This window comes from Hippocampus guttulatus, chromosome 11, assembly GCF_054856545.1.
Source record: "Hippocampus guttulatus isolate MCC_2025c chromosome 11, RoL_Hgut_1.0, whole genome shotgun sequence".
Lineage (NCBI taxonomy): Eukaryota > Metazoa > Chordata > Actinopteri > Syngnathiformes > Syngnathidae > Hippocampus > Hippocampus guttulatus.
Window position 1 is genome coordinate 11233908 of NC_141271.1, and position 15029 is coordinate 11248936.

The 15029-nt window shown below is 41.4% G+C and overlaps 2 protein-coding genes and 1 non-coding gene across 4 annotated transcripts; 2 read left to right on the top strand and 1 right to left on the bottom strand.

Moving 5' to 3' along the window:
• The first annotated feature begins 1532 nt into the window (after positions 1 to 1532).
• On the top strand, positions 1533 to 7342 carry glb1l (galactosidase, beta 1-like). Its single transcript, XM_086123985.1, has 16 exons — positions 1533 to 1758; positions 2081 to 2247; positions 2318 to 2468; positions 2682 to 2742; positions 2820 to 2914; positions 3025 to 3205; positions 3286 to 3344; positions 3432 to 3553; positions 4953 to 4993; positions 5086 to 5204; positions 5299 to 5373; positions 5761 to 5847; positions 5925 to 6038; positions 6123 to 6254; positions 6633 to 6851; positions 6917 to 7342. Exons 1-16 carry the CDS (start codon positions 1699 to 1701, stop codon positions 7115 to 7117), a joined length of 1884 nt encoding a protein of 627 aa, XP_085980111.1. The 5' UTR covers positions 1533 to 1698; the 3' UTR covers positions 7118 to 7342.
• ankzf1 (ankyrin repeat and zinc finger peptidyl tRNA hydrolase 1) lies at positions 7256 to 13347 on the bottom strand. Of its 2 annotated transcripts, none has more exons than XM_086123983.1 (16): positions 13282 to 13347; positions 12457 to 12595; positions 12289 to 12383; positions 11988 to 12090; positions 11688 to 11899; positions 11454 to 11563; positions 10946 to 11099; positions 10544 to 10766; positions 10339 to 10437; positions 9231 to 9398; positions 9025 to 9132; positions 8449 to 8725; positions 8194 to 8305; positions 7954 to 8121; positions 7798 to 7868; positions 7256 to 7708 (listed from the first exon to the last, which is right to left on the bottom strand). In XM_086123983.1, the coding sequence occupies exons 1-16, from the start codon at positions 13282 to 13284 to the stop codon at positions 7582 to 7584; spliced, it is 2169 nt and encodes a 722-aa protein (XP_085980109.1). In that variant the 5' UTR covers positions 13285 to 13347; the 3' UTR covers positions 7256 to 7581. The 2 variants fall into 2 exon arrangements, with proteins under 2 accessions (XP_085980109.1, XP_085980108.1); XM_086123982.1 differs by having other exon boundaries at positions 9219 to 9398.
• A 398-nt stretch (positions 13348 to 13745) lies between these two features.
• On the top strand, positions 13746 to 13818 carry trnak-uuu (transfer RNA lysine (anticodon UUU)). Its single transcript has one exon. It is a non-coding gene; the product is annotated as a tRNA-Lys (tRNA).
• The last annotated feature ends 1211 nt before the right edge of the window (positions 13819 to 15029 follow it).

Consider the following 15029-nt stretch of genomic DNA (forward strand, 5'->3'; position numbering starts at 1 on the left):
ATAAGTGGTCAAACTGTTCTGCTCAAGAGCCAAATTACATTTTTGAATCGAACAAACGGGCCATGTCATTGAGGTAAAAAAGAAAAAGAACCCCTAAATGGTCAAACTGTTGTGCTCAAGAGCCAAATTACACTTTTGAATCGAACAAACGGGCCATGTCATAGAGGTAAAAAAGAAAAAAAAACTTTATGGTTTATATAAAATTATTTTTGTACTAATGGTTGAAATGATTACTTCCCTTCGTTGTGGGTGGAGCAGTATTGTACATCTATGAAGAGAACTCGTAAATATTTTCATAGGTTTGATGCCCGGTGTGTCAACTCAGAATTTTACTGTACCCCACAAGTGTCACTTGAGCGCCATCCTGTGCCCGTGACGGATTAAGTCATGGCTTTGGTCTTTTATAAATGTAATATTATTTATTTCATAATAATTTCACCATATTGATTCAGTATAAGGGGATTTCGTAGTTTGTTTAAAAGATTTTAACGTCGTAAAAATAAATTGTAAAATTGTGCAGTCCCATTGCTGGGATACGTAAACGCGCCGCCATGTTGCATGTGTCACCTCGGCCCATGGCGACAACCTACAAAACGCAAAAAATTAAAGCAGCTTATTTACCTGTTCACATACGAACATACTGTACTAATATACAGTATATGGGAAATTAAAGGCAGAAAAAAACGAGTGTACATTTTAATAGAATGATCTAAATGTCACACTAAATTTGTCACTTTACTCCGAAAGCAAGAAAATACTCAGGCATATGTAAAAGTACTTATTCAACACAGTGTACGTACTCTGAAATGTACTTGAACAATAAGGGTGAAAACTGTCAATAGATAAAGGGTATAGAAAATTGATGGATATATGCTGTACAATACCTGTATAACTTGGAACCATGAAAACGAACAAAAACATTGCACACAAAATATATTTCCTCTTTTATAACGTACATAGTTCTCATACAGTACTGAGAAGGGGGAAATACTGGCTTTGCTGCAAACTAAGTTATGAGTAAAAAAAAAATTTTTTTTTAAATCAGGTGTGAACTTGCAACAGGTCCCGTCTTAGAAAAACAACAAATGCTAAATGAGCTCATGCTAACTGAAAAACACACTATTCACGTGTGTGCGTTGTTTTAGATTACAAAGAATTTTGATTAGGGAATCTGGTGGTGGCGGGTGATGTTCGGCAATGGATTTGCCATGAGTCAGTATAAAGTACAGATTTCAAGTAAATTGTGAATTTACTTGAAAAAAAATACTTACATTGTGAAAAAAAATACAATCTCAAATAAAGTTTGGATACTGTACCCGAACAAAGTTCATCAAAAATAATTGTTCAATTTATCCTGTGAAAGGTCATCTCATGAAATTTAGCTATCGCTGTAAAGTTTGTAGATTTCCAAGAAACACATAGTTGCGATTAATATCCGATCGCCCAAATGAGCCACATCCAATATGGCGACATTAACGCACAAATAGGATCTTAAAAAATTATCTACTTACTAGCGCCAGTCCTACGGCCACTACGTCACATGGTGGTGCATGGTCCCCTTCGGAAACAACAAATTAGAATGTTCATACTTTTTGAATTGCTGAGCCTACGTCTTCTAAAACCACACTACAATGCTTAACACACAAGAAATAGACAAGTGTTGGCTTTTGTAGAGGGATACGGCAATAGGCAGCCAACATGTACGCGAGTGTCTTGTTCTTCGTCACAGTGAGCTGTGCGTTTTTTCCTGCCCACGGGGTAAGCTCGAACGGGCAACGTGTAGCTTTTCTTCAAGCAACCAATCAATCAAGTCAATCATCTTAATTAGTTTGACCTAGCTCTGGGTTTATAACAATGCTAGAAGTTATTAATTGCTACGTTGTATATTGTATTTATTCTTATTCTCATGTGGTAAAAATGAATTCTAATTATATGCAGAAAAGGACATATTTCCCCTCCTTTGCTAGCAAATGACAACTACAAAACATCTTTTTTCAAACTCAGATTAATTGAAAAAACAAATTGACAAATCGCTCTAACTAAACCTGTCAAACTTTCAGAACATGTTCTTGTCTTGCAGTTGTCTGAGAGATCCTTCACAATAGACTATAAAAACAATTGTTTCCTGAAAGATGGGCATCCCTTTCAGTACATCTCTGGTAGCATTCACTACTCCCGAATCCCACGCTTCTACTGGAAGGATCGGCTGCTCAAGATGTACATGGCGGGACTTGACGCCATCCAAATGTAAGCCTGATGTATCACAAACAGCTTTGAGGTCAATAATGGATGTTTTGTTTTTCATATCTGCATGCAGATATGTTCCTTGGAACTTCCATGAAACAGTTGAAGGAATCCACAACTTCACAGGGGACAGAGATTTGGAGCATTTCTTGGATCTGGCCAATCAAACGGGTCTTTTGGTGATTCTGCGTCCAGGCCCATATATCTGTGCTGAATGGGAGATGGTGAGAAATCGCTGTTTGTATTTTGTTAACATCCATAAAACTGTTAAGTATGGAGGGCTCTAATGTCAAACACCATCGATTCATCTGTGGCCAATCTCTGATTTGATTGAATTTTGAAAAATCCCATAGGATAGATTGATTAAAGTCAATCCGTCACCATCACAAAGCTTTAAACCAATGCCAAAACTTCCTCGCTGAATTTTTCTCTTCCAGGGTGGGTTGCCTGCATGGTTACTCCAAAGAAACAACATTAGACTACGCTCTGCTGATCCAGGTACAACATACAAACATGTAGGAATACAAATGATTTCTTTGTTTGCTCGGTCGCTTGAAATTACTTTTGTTGTCCAGTTTATTTGCAGGCGGTCACTAACTGGTTTGCTGTTCTCCTCCCCAAAATGACACCCTGGTTGTATGCTAATGGCGGAAACATCATCAGTGTCCAGGTAAAGGAAGAACTGCAGTAGTTTCCTTGAAGGCTCCCCCCCCCCCCCCCCCCCCGGTACAGTGGAACCTCCAAATCCATTCTGTTGGTTGTTCCCACTGTCACTGTCAGGTTGAGAACGAGTATGGAAGCTACTACGCTTGTGACCACAACTATATGCGTCACCTGCGAACTGTCCTGCAAGCTTATCTGGGCAAAGGCACCGTCCTCTTCACCACTGATGGCAATACGGACAAGGAAATGACATGCGGGACTCTGGAGGGATTATACGCCACTGTGGACTTTGGCACAGGTTGACCTTTGGGGAATTGTCTTGATGTAGAGCATCTTTAATAGAAACTCCAAAATTTGTGCTGTCTGCCTTCCTGTTAGGTGACAACATCACTGAAGCCTTCAGCAGGCAAAGGCGGTTTGAACCGCGAGGTCCTTTGGTGAGTTATAATTGAAGTTTAAAGTTGCGGTATGTCGCGATGTGTACAGAAGCACGGAAGTGAAATGTGTTTTTGATGACGCTGCAGGTCAATTCAGAGTATTACACTGGGTGGTTGGACCACTGGGGTGATGAGCATGCCATGGTTGATACTCAGAAGGTCAGCAGAGGTTTAGCAGAGATGCTAAACATGGGCGCTAACATCAACATGTACGTCCACACAAACACTCAATACTTTTTTTCCCCAACAGTCGAAGACAATCTCTCCTGCTCGTAGACCTCTACTTTGTTTGAAATTGAAAACAATTTAGTTTAGCTAGGGCTGCGCAATAAGGCTTTATATTAAAACGTCTGATTTCCTTTCACCAAAATTTGGACTTCCAATTCAATTTTTCCACTAAGTGACGATGGCAATATTTAAAAGAAGTTTTGACTTGTTTTACCACTTCTGAGATTTGCCTTTTTCCTCCTGATACCAAAAAGGCTTTGAAATTATTCAACTCCCACAAAATCATTTTTTTGGGGGGGGTTGTATGCTGTGGGTTTTTTTTGGGGGGGGGGGTTGTATTATAAAATCTAACTGAATAGTTAAACATTTTCTGGACTTTATATCTTGTTCAAGTTATTCCTTATGGAAGGATTAAACTTGACACGCCAAAAAAAAAAAAAAAGTTAAATATGATCAATGATGACTGATCAATTTAAGTGAAAGGAACATTTTTTTATGAAATGGAACCTTGTGATAAGACAACACTGACTGCACATGTCAGCTGGGACATGCTCTGAACTATGGAAGCCACACACAAACACCCATCCATCCATCCATCTTCTACCGCTTATCCGGGGCCGGGTCGCGGGGGCAACAGTTTTAGCAGGGAAGCCCAGACTTCCCTCTCCCTAGCTACTTCTTCCAGCTCTCCCCGGGGGATCCCGAGGCGTTCCCAGGCCAGCTGGGTGACATAGTCACTCCAGCGTGTCCTGGGTCTTCCTCGGGGTCTCCTCCCGGTGGGACATGCCCGGAACACCTCACCAGGGAGGCGTTCAGGAGGCATCCGAATCAGATGCCCAAGCCACCTCATCTGGCTCCTCTCGATGTGGAGGAGAAGCGGATTGACTCTGAGCCCCTCCCGGATGACCGAGCTTCTCACCTTATCTCTAAGGGAGAGCCCGGACACCCTGCGGAGAAAACTCATTTCGGCCGCTTGTATCCGGGATCTCGTTCTTTCGGTCACGACCCATAGCTCGTGACCATAGTTGAGGGTTGGAACGTAGATCGACCGGTAAATTGAGAGCTTCGCCCTTTGGCTCAGCTCCTTCTTCACCACGACAGACCGATACAACGTCCGCATCACAGCAGACACTGCACCGATCCGCCTGTCGATCTCTCGCTCCCTCCTGCCCTCACTCGTGAACAAGACCTCAAGATACTTAAACTCCTCCACTTGGGGCAAACACGTCCTGACAAATAAATTCAAAGTCATTGATAAAATTGATTAATTGACCAACCCTAATACAGGCAAATGTTTTCAGACATTTTAATGGAAGAGGGTTTAATTACATACACCAATTGCATTCCAACTAGATAATTACTTTTTACTCCCCCCGCCAGGTACATGTTTGAAGGAGGGACCAACTTTGGCTACTGGAATGGTGCGGTTTCAATTCACTGCTTGTAATTATAATATTTAAAGTCATGTCCGTGTTTCTTTGTTCACTCATCTCTCGTCACTCCTCGTGCTAAGGTGCTGACCACGACACCAAGTTCCATCCCGTGGTGACGAGTTACGACTATGACGCCCCACTTTCGGAGGCGGGGGATCCAACAGAGAAGCTGCTGGCCATCCGAGATGTCATTAAAACGGCACGATGGATTTACACGCCACCTACACCGTGTTGATGTACCACCTACGCTTGTACACGTAGTGAGACACAACGTTGTGTTATTGTCGCTGCAGTTTAAGGCCATTCCCTTTGGACCCATGCCACCTGCTACTCCCAAATTTGCCTATGGCTTTGTTATGCTAACAAAGGTACGTTTTTTTTTTTTTAATACCTCCTCCAAGCATTTTGTTATTTGTCAAACCACAAGTTATATTGGGTAACATTTTCCTAGGAAGCCATTTTGGATATCCAGGTGCATCTCAGTGAATTGGATTAAAATTCATTTGCAGTGTTTCAGTCACGTATTCAAAAAGTGAAACTCACCCCACTGAATTAAATATTTCCTCTTTTCCTTTTTATCATTTTGATATTTATAGCTTCCAGCTAACTCCTTTATTATTAATAGCAATCTGTAAAGCTAAAGCCTATTCAGATCCTAGTTTGCAGATGTCCATTAATTGATTTTATAGATGACAATCACACATTTTCTAGGTTTTTGATGCGCTGCCTTTCACGCAAACATTTTCTTCCCCCAGGTGGGCAACATCAGCAGTCTATTGGACACATTTTCTGTGGGGCCTGTTCAATCGAAGTACCCTTTGACTTTTGAGGAGCTCAAACAGGTAGTGTCATTCTTGTCACGGAGAGAAGTCCCCTATCTGCTGGTGCGTCTCAAAGCTAATGCGTCATCTGTGTTCAGTTCTATGGATACGTGCTGTATCAGACCACATTACCCCGGGACCTTACAAAGCCCACGCCGCTCATTTCTCCCTTGAATGGCATTCGTGACCGTGCGTATGTGTCCGTCAACGGGGTAAGCCCTCACAATGAACTTGTGTTACAATACAAAGTCAAATCAAGGTTGAGTGTTATTATTTTGGTTAAAATATGTAAACAGGTTTTCCAGGGTCTATTGGAGAGAGACACCGTACTGGTGATGAACATTACTGGACGGCAGGGGGATATCATGGACATCCTTGTGGAGAATATGGGCAGAGTTAACTTTGGGAGCCATATTAATGACTACAAGGCAAGGCTACAATACATTGTTTGTCCTATGAATTTCAAAGTCTGGCAAATGCAATGTGCTTGACAGGCATTGTAAAACTAAACTAACCAAATATCGTATTCAAAACGGACTAATCTGACAGTTCGTGTTTTAGGGCCGCTATTTTGGTTAGCGATGAAGGTAGTAACCCTTGGGTCATCTTTGAATTGAGAATCACATCTGTTTCTTCCTGAGGGGAAAAAGGGATGCATCTGCTTGAGCAGAGCCATTTATTTGTACAGCTGGAGGATGTATCAAGCATCTAATTGAAACACGGTGTCTATTATAGAAGGCACCATGAAGGAAAGACTCCGATAACCTGAGCAAAATGATTTCAAGGATGATTTGCATCAATTCCAGGGTGTCATCGGCAACCTAATCCTGGGCCAAGATGTACTAACCGACTGGAAGATGTACCCTTTGGACATTGACGGAGCCATTGCTGCCGGTTGGCCTCACACGCTTAGCCTGCACGAAGAAACAAACAGACCTTCTATTGGACCAACCTTCTACATGGGAACATTGCAGCCCAGTGGTGTCGCGTGGGACACTTTTCTAAAGCTAAATGAATGGAAAAAGGTAGTATGACACAGTTTAAAAAAAAAGAAAAATTGCCTATCTTGATCCACTTTTTATTTTTTTAGGGTCAGGTTTGGATCAATGGTGTCAATCTGGGGCGATACTGGCCAGCCAGGGGCCCGCAGCAGACCCTTTATGTTCCCGGACCCCTGCTCAGTACCACCCTGCCCAACAACATCACGGTGCTGGAGCTAGAAGAGGCGCCAGTACATTTAAGGCTTCTTTTCATGGACCGACCTCTGCTCAAAGTTGCTGATAAGTCGTGACAATAATACACAGTCCATGCTTGTCGCGTCCATTTTAAGATTGTATTACCTTGACCTCTATTGTTTTGTACAAACCCAATTCCAATTAATTAGGGCGTTGTGTTAAATAAAAACAGACTACAATGAATGATTTGCAAATCATGTTCAACCTTATCTTTAATTGAATACACGACAAAGACAAGATATTTCATGTTCAAACCAATAAAATTTGTTTGCAAATAACCATCTCCCTTTTGCTCTTCATAGTTTAGTACTTGACAGTACAACATTGATGCAATGACAATTTAGTTTTACCCCTGAGAGTAACAATGAATCTTTTATAAAGAGTATTCATGTATTTTTACAAAAGAGATGCGGTTTAAATCTGTACTTTCTGTGCTCAACACAGATCTGTGATTAAACTTGATATTTGACCAACCTCAAAGGGGCAAAGCCATATAAGAAGTACCTTCCTTTTTGAGTCTTTAGCTCTTTCCTGCTGGAGTATTAACTTTGCGATGTGCTTGCACGCAGCGAGGGCTGCAGAAGGAGAAATCCAGGTACTGGAATGGGATCTTGCCAAGCAGAGACTCTCCACACAGCCAGCACCTCCTAGTAATAGACCGTCCAGCAACACAAAAACGGACAAAACTGACAATTTGGTGGACATTTTGCGACACTTTGTGGATGTGGACACATACTTGATGTTGGAGAGGCTGGCTCCAGTTGCAGCGACTTGTTCTGCCAACCTCCTCTCAGCCGCCAAGGCTCTCTGGTGTTAAAAAAAAGAAACATTTGCGACATGCTAGAATTACAGGTAAAATGAGTGTTAAATAAACATATGTCCAAGAAGTCACCTTTTCGCGATCCGATAAAGATGCAAACTTCTTCTTTTCCTCCAGTTCCATTTGCTGTTGTCTCTTCTCCTCCTTTTGTGTCTTCTCACGTAATTTTTTCAGCGCCTTTTGAGCCTTTTTCTTCTCCGTCTTCATTGATTCAATCTCCGCCGTTAATGGCCCGGGTACCTTTCGAGAGCGGAGATGCTACAAGTCTGCTTCATTTGCATGCATGTGTCAGAGTTGACGTGCTAACCTTACCCGAGCCTTGTTGTAGTCATACTTGTCAGGATTGTCACCCATGTATTTACGAAACACGTTCCTCGTGTCCTTGTCGGGGCTGACGTTATATGGGGTCTGCCCTTTGTAATCACTGTGGGAGAACCTTGTGTTACAGCCTTTTCCCAAAATGGATGAATACTCCCTTCCAACTTCTATCGGATAAACACTAAATTATGGGGGGGATTAAAAACAACAACAACAACAAAAAACAATTCTAATAAATGATATTCCTACCTGCATGCCGGGTCAGCTCCAGCGTCCATCAGCAGCCTGACCACAGCCTTCTGAGCAGCCGCTGATGCAACATGCAGCAAAGTGAACCCCGAAGAGTCAATGTGCTTATTAAGAAGAGTCAAAGGACTGTCAGTGTCTACAGCCTCGCTAACTGACAGCTCCCGAGGCTCATCGGAAAGATGGAGGAGACGGCACAAGGCAGCCAGGTCCCCAGCCTTGCAGGCTGTGAAGAGGGCATCCCTCAGGCTGAACTCACATGATGAATCCTCCGTTGCTTCTATTGGACAATAATGTATGCTAGTTACAATGCAAGCACGAAACAAAATCATTTCTCCGATATGAAATATCCATCCATTTTCAATAGCGCTTGTCCTTCGTAGTTCTGCAGGCGAGCTAGCCGCACGCCGCTCATCATCTTGTTACTTGCTGGCATTAGACAACAATGCTAAAACATCCATCCATTTTCTACCGCTAATCCGGGGGTCACGGGGGCAACAGCTTTAGTGGGGAAGCCCAGACTTCTGGAATTTCGATTCAACATTAGCGGTGCCATTGCCATGATCAATGTAAACTTACCCTCCAGTTGTTTCTTCTTCCTACTCTTGTTCTTTGGTTGTGTCTGCTGAGCGGCGTTATCTTCCTCATCGACGTCGTTTACTTCTGTGTTACTGAGGTCTCCCACGTCTGAATAAGAATGATTATTATTTGTATTACCGGTAATATTGCACTTTATTCATACCAGATGCTTGAGTTTGCATTATGAAATGCACCGTTTTCTTCACATTTGTTTTCCTCTTCCTCCTTCTTCTTCCTCCTCCTCCACCTCCTCTTATTGTGTCTAGAGGGTTGGATGTCAAACTCCTTGAGGTCCCGGGTTCCAATGGTCGACTCCACCATCTCAAACTGGATCTCACCTCTTTCATCCACATCTGAGCTGCTCTGGGTCTCTTCTGCCGAGGTACAAATAAGAAATTCATCATGGTAGTGGTATAACAACACGCTTCGTGACCCTTCATGATCCAATACAAGGTCTATGTGAATTCTGACGTTTCTAAAATCATTACAAATGTATTGTTGTCGATTGCGAGAATTTTCAACACGGTACCTTCTGTATGTTTTTATTTTTTATGATAATTTGAGTATTAAATGAAAGTAGTCTGTTCTCTGCCTGGTGAAAATGCATTTTTTTCTGCAATAACCTTCTACTAGTACTTTATATTCTATATGGTTAATTATTTACAATATGCATCTCTGAGTGCAACCCAGCCACTAGGGAGCAGTGCCCTCCCCTGGGGGTACGCTGTTCCCTAGTGCCGGTCCCAAGCCCGGATAAATGGGGAGGGTTGCGTCAGGAATGGCATCCGGCGTAAAACATTTGCCAAAACGAACACGCGAGTTGATAAAACGATTTCCATACTGGATCGGTCGGGGGCCAGGATAAAAACGACCGCCAGCAGTGCTGTTAAATTAATGACTCGCTGTGGCAACCCCTGAAAAGGGACAAGCCCAAAGGAGAAGATCTCTGAGTGCAATGTCATGTAAACATTGCTACTTGTTTATGAACTTCAATGTACGATGTGTGTATGTTCTTATACTGTATTCTGGATAGAAAATTGTCTGATTGTATTAGTCTTAAATATCAGGTGCATCTTGAGTTTGTTTGGGGGAGGGGGTTGTTTGGTTGTTTGTTTGTTTATAACATTAAAAGTTGCCAATGAATCAAATGGAAACCAACATCTAAAAATATTTGTCCTGGAAGGGAAATGGTAGAGCTCTGACTGACACTGTCAGAAACCTTTTCGCAATATATTGATTATGGCAGTTGCCGTTTGGAGCAGTGTAGAACTGAACAGGCTCGTAAATAGAGCAGTTTCTGATATTGAAACTCACCTTTGTCTTGTTCAGTCTTCAGTAAGGCTGCAGGTTGGTCAGTCTTCTTCCATGCCTTCTTTGATACGCTGCTGAAACTGGACATGTCAGTGTCCTTCCCTGAATCAAGACATCGCGTGGACATTATTGTATCATTCAACCTTTGTTTGACAAAAAAACATAATGTACACATACAGTACTGTACAAGTATAATAATTCCATTTACCATAAACATGAACTGTGGCGAGCTCATTGTGTACCCGCTGTACTTCCCGAAAAGTTGCCCTGCGTGTGGCAAAGGGAATGCTGCGGACTCTAGAGTCCTTTTTGTCTAGTGGACTTGTGCGCCCGCCAAAGAAGATGGCCTTATTGTAACGTGGGGCTCGTACAAATATGGCAGATGCCTCCTTCAAGTGATCGCTCCAGTTCACCAAGAGATCCTGAATGTCCTGTAAAAACGTATAAAAGTGTGTATGTCAATTCATACTACCAAAAAAAAATAATAGGAAAACCGCACAAAGCGAAAGTGGCAAACTATGCTGATGGCAGTTTGAACGTGAGGTTTTGTGCGACCTTTTCCAAAGAGGATGGCAAAACTGTAAAACTGCAGAAGTTGTGTTATAGTTGCCTTGACAAGCGCTGCCTCATTGTAGCGTCTCAGAGTGGCTCCAGCAGACTTTGGTGCGTGACTCCGGTTTTGAGAATCCTTGAGTCCTTGGCTGGTGCCCCTCTTGGCGCGCACAGTGTATCGGTGGAAGGTCTTGTGCTGAAGGAGTTCTTTCCTGAGGAAGAAAAACAATAATGTTAACAAACATTGGACAATATGAAAACTATGGAGCCTGTTGGCTTCACAAATGGAAAGGGAAACTGTAATGATAGTAGTTCTCTCAATGTTGTGCGCTTCTGTTTGCATGCCAGTGTGCCAGCCGATAATGCGGCCTGGATCCCGTTGTACTTCTTTAGACAGCAAACAAGTTGATAATGAAACAACAGCACCTTGGTGTACTCCATTTTGTTTCAATTCCTTCAAATCAGAACTAATCGCCAGCCAATTCCACACAACTGAAATACTTTTTAAGAATCACTTGATCAATTGATAAACCCATCCCTACTAAGGTGACAAAAAAGGAGCCTACCCTTGGAATACAGCGCCCGCAAAATGGCCACCGCCTGTCATGAGAATTATCCACAGTGCCCTCTTGTCGATGGATTTTAAGCAGACCTCCAAACCTTGCTCTTCATCTGACTGACCAAATAAAATGATAATTAATACAAGTGAAAATCTGTAAATCTTCACTGGGTATTCAAAATTTTGAGAAAATTGGTTAAACAGCCTGAAAAGGGTTCTCCACTCTAGTCCTAAGTCTTACCTTTGCATTTACAATGCAGCGATAGACTGTCAGGTACTGTCCCGCTGAATCCTGGAACACCACTTTGCTGGAGAGCCTTCCTGTCATTAAGCTAGTATCATCCGAGTTGTCATTATCGCCGCCAGCGGCGCTGCGGCCCGTTTCGCCCTCATCCCCATCTGATTCCTCCTCCTCCGAGTCAGTCTCTGAACCCGAGATACTCGATAAATCTCCTGTACGGTGATAAGTACAAAAAAGTAGGCAGGAGTAGAAGGGACATATAATGTCAAACTGTAAGCTACACTGATGGATTTTCCTTACCAGCTCCAGTCTTCCTCTCAAATTCCTCGGCTGTAACTGGCGGCTTCCTTGACATCTTAAGTCTCAAGTTGAATCGATGCCAGTCGAGCTTATAGTGTTCCATCTGAAATTTTATATACATTGTATACCAGCAAGTTGTGCCGCATGGAGACAATGATGTTCACACAGCATGAGTAAAAGCACAAGTGAGCTACGATGACCACTCCGTGACTGTTCCTGAACCAAAAATTTTCATCAACCAAGGTAATTTTCCCTTGAAAATACAATTTGTAAACCGAGGTGCAACTGTTTAAGTGTTTACCTGTTCTTCACGGTTTATGAAGGAGCATCTGCAGGCGGAGCAGGCCATCTTATCCGGGACTTCTCTGACATCCTTGGTCGCTTCATCCTCAAACTCTGAAAGCAATGAAGTCCACCATTGAGTATTATTAACAGAACATGTCTTGTGCAAATACGACATTTTTTATACTTTCTGAGGCCGGCTCGCCGTTAGCACCACTTTGTTTTAGGATGGAGTTAACTTCTTTAAATCCTGTTAAGGCCTCATCTTGGGCGGACAAGTCAAATATGGAGCAGTGGTCTAGACTCACTGGTTTCATGTCAAACACCTGGAATGACATAACGAGGAAGAGGCGTTTATGGCAAGTAAAGTTTATTTGCGATAAACCACAGTCCTTCACAGAAACAGCTAACGATTAAAAACAAATGTTAACAGAAAAATGACAAAACACAGAGATAACACCAAGTTCAAATAACGAAATAACAGATGCTGTAGATGAAATTAAGATTTTGATTCATGAAAAAGCAGGAGTGAACAATAAAGTTTCTAGGACGGATTGAAATTTTCCTTTTTCCCCCTTCAGATGAGGCGCGTTGAAACAGAATGCTCCTTCAATAATTGTCTTCAGAAAAGACTCAATAAGCCTGCATCCGACGTACGACTAGGTGAGGGGTCTCATAGTGAACTAGAAAGTCTTCCGTGATTTAAGTCCCAAGAACATTTAGCGCTTTGTAGACTCGCACTGAGATTTTAGAATCTTTGATTGACAGGAAGCACGTGCAGATTTTAACTCTTTCAAGTAATTAAAATACAGTGTGATGTGTGCTGTTTGAGACAAAACACGATAAAAACACGTCTTGGAGCTAGTCATTGATTGCGATTGATCCAACCAAAGGTAAATACATAAATGCATATATATCTAACAGACTACGGTCCAGCATTAAAAACAGCTACTCACGGATGAATTCATATTTCATGAAGAATACAATTCATACTTAAGACCAACCGACTTACCATTTTTGACACGAAATTTACACTATTGCATGACGTTGACGTCAGTTGACACGCCAACTATCACTTCCTCGTTTTGTTATGTTTAAAGCAGATATTTCAACAGCGCCTCTACTGGCTGGCATGTCGAGGGTTCCCCGTATAAACAGAACATTTTTTTTTTATCGTAGTGTTATCTAATAATTGTGTATAACATGTGCAATCATGGTAAAATATGTACTCGCAACGTTTTGTTTAACTTTTACTGTACCTTTTGTAGGAATGCGTCTGACAATTTCTCGAACAAATCACTGCCTTGACTCAAAAGTGCCAGCAGATGCCACTGTCCATGCTGAGAACGAAGCCTTTAAATGTCAGGGTTTTTTTGGGAAACAAAGGAAGTCCCAGGGCTTCAAACATTCCTTATCCCATCTGGTTAGCTCATAATTTTTATATTTTATATTTAATTTACAACCAAATTCAATAGAGCCCGGATAGCTCAGTCGGTAGAGCATCAGACTTTTAATCTGAGGGTCCAGGGTTCAAGTCCCTGTTCGGGCGAAGAATATTTTTGTGTATGATCATGTTGCAATCCAAATGCAATATACCCCATTTCGTCAGATTTCACATGGCATAAACCCGTAAATTTATAGCAACCACCATATGATTACGTTTAAGAAAAGCTCCCCCTCAATCATAATGAAGACATGAAACGGTATCGAAAATCGAAACGGATTGAATTTGAAGTTGAACAAAATTGAATAGAAATCCCAGATCATCTGTCCTTCCCTTTGTAGAGATTTGTGGTCACCTCAAAATCGAGATCCACATGCATCCGAGGTAATTTCTCAACGTTAATTGTCTCCACTGCGAACACACAGACTGACTTGAGCCGCTTACTTTTTTTTTATAGGTGAGAGCATGGTCAAGGGGAAGTGATGGATATGATCATCAAAGTTAATGATGTCCAAGGTAAATTGATAAGCGATGTCTTGGTGACGTCGAAAGAGGTCAAATACAGCATATAGAAAAGTTGCTGTAACAGAAGGCGTAACATTTATCCAGTTCTGCCATTTATACAGAACACAGTGAAACAATACTTCTGTATGCGTGAACGCATTTGGTAGCAACCAAATGATATTTACAACTCCTGACTCTGAGTTAATTAACACTTCTCAAAACGTAGCCATGTTGTTCGTGTAATTTTTCATCATGGTTACTTTTTATTTCGTTTATTGTTGTTTTTTTAATAACGGTGATTTTATTTCATTTATAGAGCAGCTTTGTTATTTTTTATTTCTTATTTTATTGAACATGCTTGATTTCATTTTTATTTTATTCGTTGTAAAAAATGTTTAAGGTTGTTTTTTTAATGTTATTTGAATACATGAGGTATTTGTCGAGTGTAAGATAAAAAAAAGTATTGTCTAATAAAGTAGAGAAAACTACAATCTCAAAATAACTGTTTGGCCTACTCTTTTTCTGTACGACTGTACACGAATACTGAAATAATTACATTTAAAATTAACCACAAAAGCTCATAAATGCTATCAATCACATTGACAAAAACGAAGGACAATCCAGCTACGGTGATAGTTGTATTTTTATTAAAGGAAGATATAATTTCAGTTAGTTTTCCTTTTTTTAAAAAGCATTTTCAGATGTATTTTATTTCGTTAACGGAAATTTTTCCTCAATTTTAGTTGACGCTAATAACGCGACTGAAGATCAGGGTACAGGTACTCTACATACGAAAGTGGACACAAAGATGG